We start from the raw sequence: 10755 nt of genomic DNA on the forward strand, positions 1-10755 counted from the left end.
AGGAGTAATTGCTTTGTGAGCATATTTATTTATAATAAGCTGGATGCATTTAAAAAAATCAGAATACTGGTAAGAAGCAGAGGGTTTGAGTATGATATTTGCCAACAAGTGCAGAGAAAGTGAATCGAGCTTTTGCTGCTGAAATTTTGTAGGGAGAAGAAGGAATGAAATGTGGCAGGAATTGGAGGGATGCTCAGATCAGTAAATCCCCCTTAAAAGACCAAACTAAGCTGGTCACCAGTTACTGCTGCCTGAGATAGAACTGGGAGGCAAGAAGACAAGATGCTGTTGTTGAGCCTGTGAGCAAGGGAAGGAGGGGGCACCGAAGGACAAGTCTCCGTGAGCCCTTTTTAAAAGAAAAGGAACGGACTTTTTTTCCTGGCTACTCAGAAATCTGCAGATGCTGGAGGTCTGAAGATGTTTGTGCTAACGCCATTGCCAGGGCCCCTCGCTGCTGGCCAACACGCAGGGCTGCTGCTGACCTCTGGACTCAGCTGTTTGCTTGGGCAGCAGTTGCTATTGACCCAGCTGTGACGCTGATGGGAGCAGCTTCATCGCTGCAGTCCCAAAACTCCACTGTGGTAGCATCAGGTACGTTATTGCAAAAGAGAATTTCATCCATTTGTAGTTGGCCTGGCAGAACCTTGTTAACACACACGTGCTGACTCTGTACATCAGAATTAAATGTGGATAGAAGCAGCCACCTAGTGCTTTGCTCTGCAGGCAGACAGAAAACTGTATTAAAGTCATTTGTTTGAGCTGTACATTGGGCATTTCTTGTAGGTGTGTGCCTGAACATTTCTTTCACTTCTGTTGCCACGAGCTTGAGCTTTCATTACCATCCTCTTCTCTCCAGCAGTGGCCTTTCCCCTGCTTCTGCGATAGTATCTTATGTTTGGCTCTTTCACATGATAAGAAATAGCTCTACAGAAGAGCAGTAGTCTGTCCCAAGCATTACTCTGAACAAGCCCAGCTAGGTTGTACCGTTACGACTGTCAATGACTGATTGGGTCCTGGCATACGGCTGACTCATGCCACTTCCTATGCTAGTCTGCAAAATGTGACGTCCAAGCTCGTGTCTACAGCTCCTGAGCATTCTTTGGAACAGCAGCTGCTTCTGTAGTCCCCTAAGTAGAGACTGCAGCTTTCTGTGCATGGGTACCTCGGCACCAGGCCATGCTGGTAGTGCCTTGCCTTCACCACTACAGGGAAGGTGTCTTCCTGGTCCACTACAGCACTCCTACACCTGGCCTTTGCTGTGGGGTAACGGGCAGAGGAACTGAGCCCGGAGCTGTCCTCCAGCAGAGCAGCCCTCGAAGAGAAGAGCAAGGTCACGATCTTCCCCACCCTCATCTCCCATCCCTCTGCAGCTGTGTCAGTTCCCATCCTCCTTTCGCGCTCCCATCACAAGAACAGTACCTGAGTTCAGGAGTCTCCAGCAACCAAACTCATTTCTGAGTGAGTATCATCACTAATGCTCAGCAAAAGGAAGCTGTTCCCCACCTGACACCTCGGCCTGGGTAGTGGCAAGCTTTCCTCAGACTTGATCAAGCACAGCAAAGGATACAGCCCTGAATCAGCCGGGGCAGAGAGCAGCTGGAAGGGAGAGCGGGTGCCCCACAGGCAGGAAATCATTCACCTTCGTGTATCAGTCCTTTCCCTTGTTGGGGTACAGTTGTTACTGGTCCATTTTTGAGCATCAGGAGTTTCTCTGGCTTATGCAGATGTAAACTCCCTCGGGATCAGGCAGAGCTACTCCCCGGTGTTTCCTCAGCTTGTCTTTTCTGCCAGGGTGGGTCCTGGAGCTGTTGCAATCTCAGCTGCAGAGGCTAAAGGGCGCTGTGGAGCCACAGTGTGAAAAAGCATGACGGGTAATTTGGGATTTTTTTTTTCCCCTTCTTGCTAGAAATGGCATGACAGGTTTGGTCCAGATGTTGGCAATAAACAGAAATAGAAGAAAAGAAACCTCTATCCTAAGGAGGTTTATCTGTCATGAACACAGAGGATAGCAGCAGGGTTTCCACACACGGATAGTGCAGATGCCATTCAGCCGAGAGACCTTTGCCAGCTGTTGAGCTGTTGGTGAGCAGCAGCAGCAGCAGGCGCAGGGTCACGGCTGCGCCGTCCATCAACACCTGTTGGGAATCTGCTGCGGGGGGGGGGGTCAGCAGCCCTTGTTCCCACTGCACACAGCGGGCTCCCGGGGGGGGGCCTTCTGCAGCCACCTCCACGCGGTCTGGCTGCCCCGTCCTGATCCGTCCCAGTCGGGATAACCGCTAGGCCAAGCCTGCCCACTCCCCAGCTGGAGGAAACTGGGGTGTGTGTGTGCGCACTGATCTAGGTAAGCTTTCTACAGAGAATTAGGTCCACAGCTGAGCGCTGTACAGAGCGAGATTTACAGCAAACTTTGCCATGGAAGGCGTTTTAGCATGGATGGGTTTTAACGTGGTTCTGTTGATGTGCAGTTTGGTCAGAAGGAAGGTGCTCTCTCGCCTGATGGCTCTGTGTTTCGGCGGCGGAGGGCTCCCATCAGAGGACTGGGAAAGGCTGCAAAGCCTGCACACTCTACTGCCACATGCAGTAAAGGCCCATCCAAGCCGCAGCAAGACAACGGATGTCGCCACGGCTCTGCTGGACACCATCTCCCAAAGGCATTGCAAGATCTGGGCAGGGGAGATGGCATTTCTCAGGTGCGCCACAGCAGAGAACACCGCTGATGCTTACAGCTGGGTATGGGGTAAATGCTACAGGAACTGGTGTTTTGGGGGAGATAGATACTGCACATGCACACGTACAGTCTGGCAGGAAGACGGTATCTGTACCATCGTATCTATTTTAAACTATCTCAGACTGAGAGGATGTTTACTAACTGAGTTAATTGGCAGGCTGTACAGCCTATACAGCTTTGAAGTCAGCAGGGCGAGCCCGCAGCCGGCTTCCTGCTAACGAGCGTGGCGCCGAGGCAGGAGGGCTGGGACACATCTGCCAGGAGAGCCGAGCCCACGGCAGCAGAGCAGCTTGACCCCACGTTGACACAGCCACTTGCTGCGCCCCGGGCAGACCCAGTGTTTGGGTGAGAGGTGCCTGGAAGCTGAGCCAGTGCTGACCACTGGGCCCCTACCCCGCAACGCAGCCAGCAGCCAAAAGGCAGCTCTGTCCCTGCAGCCTGGGGGCTCAGCACAGCCCAGCTGAGCTGGTCAGTCCCAAAGCTGTGCTTGTTTCCATAAGCAGCAAGGTGACACGAGTGTATCCCTGTTCCTGGCACAAGGTGCACCCAGAAACCTTGGATAAACAGCACAAAAAGCAGCTTGTTCCCGCCCTGCTGTGCTGGCTGCATCCAACTGCACCCGAGGGTGAAAAGCAATGAGGACTGGGGGAGCCTGGTGCTGCCATTCCCGGTGGTTTGGCTGTGCCTTGCAGGTGATAGTAGGAGCAGTGCCCCAGGAGAGATGTCCTTCCTCCAACACCAACAGCAGCCCCAGCCGCAGTCCCTGCTCCCAAGAGCCGATCCCCCATCCCGCCTCATCAGCCAGCGAGATGTCCGAACCCACCAGCTAAACACACCCTCAGCTTTAATAAAATACCCTTTGTTTACAGATACACCCATATGTATATGTGTATATAGATATGCATAATATATGTATACACACATATGCATATGTGTACCCCGTGCTGCTTCACACAGCAGTGAATACTGAACACCTCAGGGCTGGGGGGGCTCCCACAAGCCAGTGCTTTATCTCCAAATCACAGTGTCTGCCCATTCCTGTAACAGAGCTGCCTCACCAGCAGACCCCGAGCACCCATGGGTGAGCACCCTGCTCCCGGTAGTACTGTCCCCAGTCCTACAGCATGAAGATGGCATGTCCCCATGAGCTGCAGGGGGGCACAGGGTCTTTTCCCCACTGCCGCCAGGTCCCGGGCTGATGACACCCCCACCCCCCCCACCCCCCGTCGGCGCGGGAAGGGCAGCAGGAGAGCCCTGGGAGCATGGGGCTTGCTGTACCATCAGCTAGCTACAGACCGCCCGAGCCTATGGCATGACTGGCATTGTGGGTCTGTGCCACAGGAGCCATCCAGCAGCGTCGCCAGCCCAGCCTTCGCAGGCTGCTCCCGGTGTGGAGTCAGTCTGTGCAGATTTAGCGCGGAGCAAACAGTGGCTGGGGTGCACCCATGGTCTGGTGACTGCCCCTGAGCCCAGAGCTGGGGTGGCCGCCTGCCTGGGTGCACCATTACCTGCGGGGACACCTCTAGACAGCCTTCTTGTCCTGCGTGGCCAGGAGCTGGGAGACACAGTAGGGGATGAGGCCAACAGTGGCCAGCGGCACAGCTGCGCTCTTGCAGAAGGAGAGGACGTAGAAGAGCAACTGCATGTGGGAGGGTGGCTTGAAGGCATCAAAGAGGTGTAGGACGAGGAGGGAGGCGGTGATGCAGCCCAGGCGGAAGGGCAGCTGCCGGCTCTGCTTTCCCCGGCAGCTTTCCGTGTACATGTGGGAGTTGAGGGCCAGCCCCAGCCCAAAGAGGATGCCCAGGTTACGGAGGAGGCTGGCGAAGGGCGTGGTGTCAATGTGCACCCACTCGGGGTGGGCGCACCACCTCCGCGCCCTCTCCAGCGTCCAGAGCAGGTCCACGCCAAGTGCCAGCAGCAGCAGGTAGAAGCCCAGGGCGAAGCTGAAGAGGAAGAAGGTGACGCCCAGGTACCGGCAGAGGCTGGCGTGGTAGATGCAGCGGACGTGCTGGAAGGTCTTAGCCACGGCCATCCCTGCCAGTAACGAAGCGGGAGAGGAGGCGGTGCCGATCAGTGAGCGACCGCCTGCCTCTGGGCAGTGGAGCCGAGCAGACCCCACAGTCCTGGGTGCTCAGCAGGGGACATGTGCCAGGGGCTACCCAGATGCTACCGCGCGGTGACTGCCCCAATGGCCACCGCTGCGTCCTGTTGCTCACAGATGGCTGATTCTGCTCCCTTGCCCAGTGACGACCCTTCCACACCCCAAGCCTGCCCTGCCTGTGCCTTCGGGCTACGTTCACTATCCCTCAGAGCCCAGCAGTGGCTGGCACTGCCCTGCCCGCCCAACTGGGACTCATGCCTCAAATGGGATAGGGACAAAGGCATGTCCTGGAGGGCAGCCTGCCTGTGACGATGAGGGCAGTAACTGCAGAGCCACGGATGCAGCTTTGCATCACGACCCCACATGCGACTGTCAGGCTGTGCACCCTTCCTGGCCAGTGCTGCGAGTGCGGTGGTCCAGCACGGTGGTGCCATGGGGAAGGGGACGGGGGGCCTGATGCACTCACCTGAGATGACCCCCGCGATGACCTGATGGGGGAAGTGGGCAGCAATGAAGACTCGGGACAGGCAGACGCAGACCTGAACTGCCCAGAACCCTGTCCAAAGCACCGTCCACAGCACCCTGCAAGGGGCAGGTGGCCACATTGGTGCCAGGCCCGGCTCACACTGCCTGGGGTGCTGCCATTGTGTACCCCAAGCAGTGCCTGGCCACCCGCTGAGCCCATCCTCGTGCACACCTCACCTGGGGTGCCATGGCCTGGCTGTCTGCCCACAGCCTTGTGCCTCGATGGGCTCGGCTGCACGCCTGTCAGCTCTGGAGCAGCCTCTGCCCAGCACAGGTGGTTTTGGCACACAGCTTACCAGTATTTGAGTGTCCTCGACTGCTTCTTCCCCATGGCAGTAGAGAGGAGGGCCGTCACCATGATGTAGTACACACCTGCTGCTCCCATGGCGTGGCCGGAGGGGCTCCCTGGATGAGAGGAGAGCCCCAGGTCAGACCCCCCCTTCAGAGCGGGCTGTGCCCTCGTGCCCAGGGTGCTCCCAGGCAGCAGCCCAGGCCTCAGGGGCTGCGGCACCGGGTAGCACGGCACCCAGCACCTGTCCCCCGGTGGCCACAGTGCCACCTCTACGGCAGGCACCCAGCTCCGTCCCTGGGCACAGCAAGGCTGGAGTGGGGGACAGCACGGCAGGGGCAGTGTGGGAGCATGGCTCTGGCTCTGTGGCTTATCTGCTGGGCAAGACTGGGCTGAGGGCACTGACCATTCCCGATGGCTCGCGCTGAGCGTGCCAGGGACACCTGCAGCCCTTCCCCAGCTCCCATGGAAAGCTGTGGGCAAAGTACAGAGAGAGCTGCTCCAGAACTGGGCAAGCCCCTTCGCCATGGAGCAGCTGCCCACATTTGGGGCTGGAGGGCAGAGCACAGCGCCGGCACGGGCCAAGGCTGTGGCTGAGCATGGGCAGGGGTTTGTGCTGAACCGCCACGTCTGCGCTGAGGGTCAAGGTCTGCTCTGCACAGGGGCTGCCCTGCCTCCACCCGCTGCAGGCACGGCTGGCGTCCCCAGGAGTGCGGCAGAGGCCAACGCCATGGCTCGGCGATAACAGCCCTCTCTCAAGAGCTAGCTAGGGGCGTGTGCCACCAGTGGGCTGCCAGCCACAGCCCCGGCCATACCAGCACCCCCCTCCCTGCGGGGACTAAGACCCAGAGTGGGGAGCTGTGTGTGCAGGTCCCCCTGGGCAAGCGCCCACTGCCCCTGCCGGGGCTGGGGCACCTTACCAGGGCCAGTCTCGCAGGTGAGCGGGAACTGCTGGATCTCTGGGGCGGAGGTGTTGCTGTAATAGTCCGTCTCATGGACCCACCAGTACGGTCTCTCCCCAAAGAGGATCCTGAAAAGAAAGGAGAACGGGGGCTGTAGGAGTCCTGGGCACCAGAGCAGGTGGGCACAGCTGCGGTTTCAGCTCTGGCCTGGGAGCTGGAAGAGGCAAAGGACCCATGAGCGGTCCAGGGCATCCCGACAGACACAGCACCCTGCTGGTCGCTTGGTCCCGACAGCCAACACTGCCTGTCCGTGTCCCCATCCCTGGCCCCTGAAGGGGAAGAGCAAGAACTTCCTGGGAGCAAGTCAATGTGCTGAAAAAGAGTAGTGGTGTCTGCTCCCTCTAAGTCTTTTTCAGGCCAAGAGCAACTGTCTCATGGTGGCATCAGAGGCAGTGGCCACCCATCTCTGTCACATGTGCAGGCAGTGTGGGCATTCTGGGGGATTTGAGCTGCAGGGCAGGCACAGAGCCGGGGCAGCCAGCACACCCCCCACCCCAACCACACTGCCAGGTCCTGCCGCAGGGACGTGGGGTGCAGCCTGTGTGCGTGGGTGCACGCAGTCCCAAAACCTTGGGATGCTGAAACACAGCTGCAGGGATGGCACTGCGCTGGTCCACAGCCCCTGTGGCCACTGGTACCACAGCCCACAACCTGCAGGGACGGCACCCACGGCTACCAGCTGACACCGAACCCTGCTGGGCTGTGATGCCAAGGTGGATTGGCCCCATGGTACAACTGACACTGCCAACGAGGCCATCCCATGCCTGGAGCAGTGGCTGGGTCCCTTGCATGCTCACCACCATGGCTCCCTTTGTGTCAGCGATACCAGTGTTACCAGCCGTGGAAAGGAAGGGGATATCAGTGTCCTGACTTACCCATGGGAAACACTCACCTAAAACATCAGGGGAGCACCAAGCCCTGATTCCGCATATCAGAGCCGTGCCAGGCCACCCCCGCGGCCCCCCCCGTGGTAAGGGGCTCTGTGCAGCCCCCACACAGAACTGCAGCCCTGGCTGACAGCAAAGGGGTCTGTTTGCAGGAGGCTCTATCTCTCTGCCTGGCTTCTGGGAAGCGGGGAGAGCCGCTGCTGCACAGTTCGGGAAGGAGCGACCATTACCACTGCCAAGCTGGGGGCCGAACTCCGGTCTTTGTTTTACACCAGTGTCAAGGCTGAGAGCGCACATCTGGCCCGCATTAGTCCAGCTATGCCAACACACCCGGAGGGAGCCGTGGCACAGGGCCACTCACCACTTGAAGACGAGGTTGAGCCAGTCACCGATCACGGCCACCCAGATGAGTCTGATGCCCACCGACTCGCTGAAGTGGAACCAGATAGGGAAGAGGACGAAGAAAGCATTCCTGAGGTCAGCGGCGAAGGAGATGAAGAGGAACCAGTCCTGGGAGCCCTGGAAGTACTCCTGCAGCCAGCGCGTCGCCTGGATGCCCGTGTCGTGCAGGAGGTTCATACCGGCCTCCATCCTCCTCTGCAGCCACTGCCCCTCGGCACGGCTCAGGCTGTCCTGTGCTCCACCGCACCGCTGGGGTTTTATACTCTGTGGCCTCTTGTTTGCCGCGGGCAGGTCACTTGTCCCAGCACTGATCTTTGGACCCAAAACCACTTTTGCCAAAGGTGCATCACCGGGGGGTTGTTACAAACATGTTTGGAACAACTTACGTAAAAGGGAAAAACAGGCTTCGAGGGCGCATGGAGCCGCATGGAGCGTGGGGTGCTCCAGCACCAGCACCTTGACCCTTCCCCACACTGTCCCCTCCCTGCAGCGCGCAGACGGCTGCCTCACTCAGTGGGATCCTGCAGCCACTGCTCCTCCTGCTGACCAATACAACAGTTCAGCTTCCCCTACTGAACCCCGGCATTTGCTCTGTTATCAGGGAGGAGATTCAAGCACCCCCACGCTGTGTGAACAGCACTGCAGAACTGCCGCAGCCCCGAGCTGTGACATTTCTCCCATCCCTCTGCCATCACCCCAAGCACCACCGGAGCATCGCAGGGATGCCCAGGAGCGTGGACTGGGTCTTGCGTGGTGTGGGGGGCAGGCTGCCCACCACCTCCACATCAGCTGAAACCTCCAGCTGATGAAAAAACACCTTGCTGCCATGGCGTTCGCCAGGCTGATTTAACCAGGACTCTGCATAATAGGAAACTTTCCAAGCCGTTTCTGGAGCTCCCCGCAGCCTCAGACAGCGAGGCTTGAGGAGCTCCTGGCTGCCAGCGATGTTTTTCTGATCTCTGGTGTGGGGTTAAAGGACCTTTGCAAATAAGGTCCCCTAGGAGGGAAGGCATTCCTCCCAGCACAGCTCCCCTGGGTTAACCCCCTCCTGCACAAAACTGCCCCGTCAGACGCTGGCTGTGGGGACAGAGCCGAACACACCACTTGTCCCACTGGTGCCAGGTCCCTGCCTGTGTCCTTTCTCCACGCCGGCCACACTGTGCTGTCGCTGGCAGCAGTGCTGGCACCGCAGCTTTATCGTCCCGTTCCTCCTCGGGAGATAACGGTGAATGAGTAACATGGAGAGCTATTTCCAGGAGCCTGAGGACACATGGTCAGCCTGGCAGGAGAAACCTCCTTCCCCAGCTCTGGCCAGCCATCACGGTTGCTGGCACACAGACATGCAGCCCTGTGGCAGCGGAGCAGGGTGCCCAGCCAGAGCCCGCCACAGCAAAACAGGCAGCTGCCCCTGCATGGGGGAACAGGCAACGAGGTGTTAATGATTAGCAGCCAGTGAAAATGCATCACTTATCTCCCTCCTCGAGAAAGTTCAGGTCAAGATCCTTGAACTGCTACCCCTACCTGTGTGCTGTTTGCCATGGTGCAGAGCAAGCGGAGGTCGTGTCCAGCGCCGAGTCCTGCCCACAAACAGCAGGCTCTGTGCAGCGGGATCCCTGGGCAGCATCCTGCCCCCTTGCCTGCACGTAGCCTGGGGAGCCATGGGGTCTAAAAGGCAAAAACACGGCAAACCTTCCTTCCTGGAATACAGGCACGGACAGCTCTTGGAGCTGCCAGGCCGAGGAAGAGGGATTGTATTTGCAAATGCCTGTGCTCTGAAAGCAGTTAGATGATTAGGTATCTGCCTCGATCTGCCTCGCATTTAACAGTGCAAGGCTGAGGCTGCCAGGGCAAATCTGCAGTCACAGACCAGCAACTCACGTGCTCTGCGGGCAGCCTGTCCTGGCCCCGAGGAGCTGGCTGTCAGGTGGCAGCAGCCAGGATCACTCCTGGCACCCTCGCTTCACACCGGGGCTGATGCTCCTGGGCGAAGGGAAACGTGGGCACAGCCAAAGCCTGTCCCTGCATTCAGCATCGTTGGCCCAGGCTGGTGTGATCGAACTCCATCCCTGGGGATGGAGCGCGGCCGGAGCAGCCTCGCCGTGCTGGGGAACGGGGCCAGGGGAGCCCCGGGGCAGCTGGGGCTGCGCTTGGAGGGTGGCAGCACCGGGGGGGGGCTGCCGAGCGGCAATTTCCCAGCTGCCGTCAGTGAACGGGAAATACACGTGAAGGAGAGGAAGCGGTGGAAACGCTGCAGGATCAGACCTGGCCGCAGGCGCATCCCTGCCCAGGGCTGCTCCTCCCTGTCCCTCCCAGCCCGGCCTCGCTGTGCCAAGAGGAGATGGACCCAGGCGCCCCAGCCCCGGGACTGAGCTCCCAACCTACAAAAAAAACCCCAACGAAGCAGACGTTTGCACAGAAATGGAATTACTCTTGCAAAACAAATTCCCCCAACAGCTCATTCCAGGGTCCTCAACCAAGAGTGGCTTTGGCCAGTGTGAAGGAATGCAACAGACTTGGCTTCTGCGTCAAAAATATTTTGAAACAGTCAGCAATAAATTCTCCCTGAGAGATTTCACAGCAGAAAATGGGGGCAAAAGGTGTTGGGGGATGGGGACTAGCGTGCTCCAGTAACCGTGGAAAAAGTCACTGCAGGAAAACTGGGGCCGCAATGGGGGTAGGCCGGGAAACGGGACAGGAGCAGCCACCTCCTCCCTCCCAGCACGGCGGGTGCCGGCACGGCACGGGAGCAAGCACGAAGCGCTGCTGACAGAGCTGTGCTGCAGCTAGAGCTGAGCTGTGCTGCCAGCAGAGCGGCGCGGGCCAGCATCCCCCTGCATGGCGGCCAGGCTGCGCATGCTGCG

The 10755-nt window shown here is 58.9% G+C and overlaps 1 protein-coding gene across 4 annotated transcripts; it reads right to left on the bottom strand.

Moving 5' to 3' along the window:
• Nucleotides 1-708: 708 nt before the first annotated feature.
• G6PC1 (glucose-6-phosphatase catalytic subunit 1) lies at nucleotides 709-8125 on the bottom strand. Of its 4 annotated transcripts, none has more exons than XM_076356906.1 (6): nucleotides 7854-8125; nucleotides 6564-6673; nucleotides 5651-5759; nucleotides 5296-5411; nucleotides 4237-4671; nucleotides 709-2663 (listed from the first exon to the last, which is right to left on the bottom strand). In XM_076356906.1, exons 1-6 carry the CDS (start codon nucleotides 8081-8083, stop codon nucleotides 2566-2568), a joined length of 1098 nt encoding a protein of 365 aa, XP_076213021.1. In that variant the 5' UTR covers nucleotides 8084-8125; the 3' UTR covers nucleotides 709-2565. The 4 variants fall into 4 exon arrangements, with proteins under 4 accessions (XP_076213021.1, XP_076213023.1, XP_076213020.1 ...); XM_076356908.1 differs by having other exon boundaries at nucleotides 2615-2663; nucleotides 4237-4762; nucleotides 7854-8123; XM_076356905.1 differs by lacking the exon at nucleotides 709-2663 and having other exon boundaries at nucleotides 3556-4671; nucleotides 7854-8123.
• Between the last annotated feature and the right edge of the window lie 2630 nt (nucleotides 8126-10755).

Source organism: Aptenodytes patagonicus, chromosome 20, assembly GCF_965638725.1.
Source record: "Aptenodytes patagonicus chromosome 20, bAptPat1.pri.cur, whole genome shotgun sequence".
Taxonomy (NCBI): Eukaryota; Metazoa; Chordata; class Aves; order Sphenisciformes; family Spheniscidae; genus Aptenodytes; species Aptenodytes patagonicus.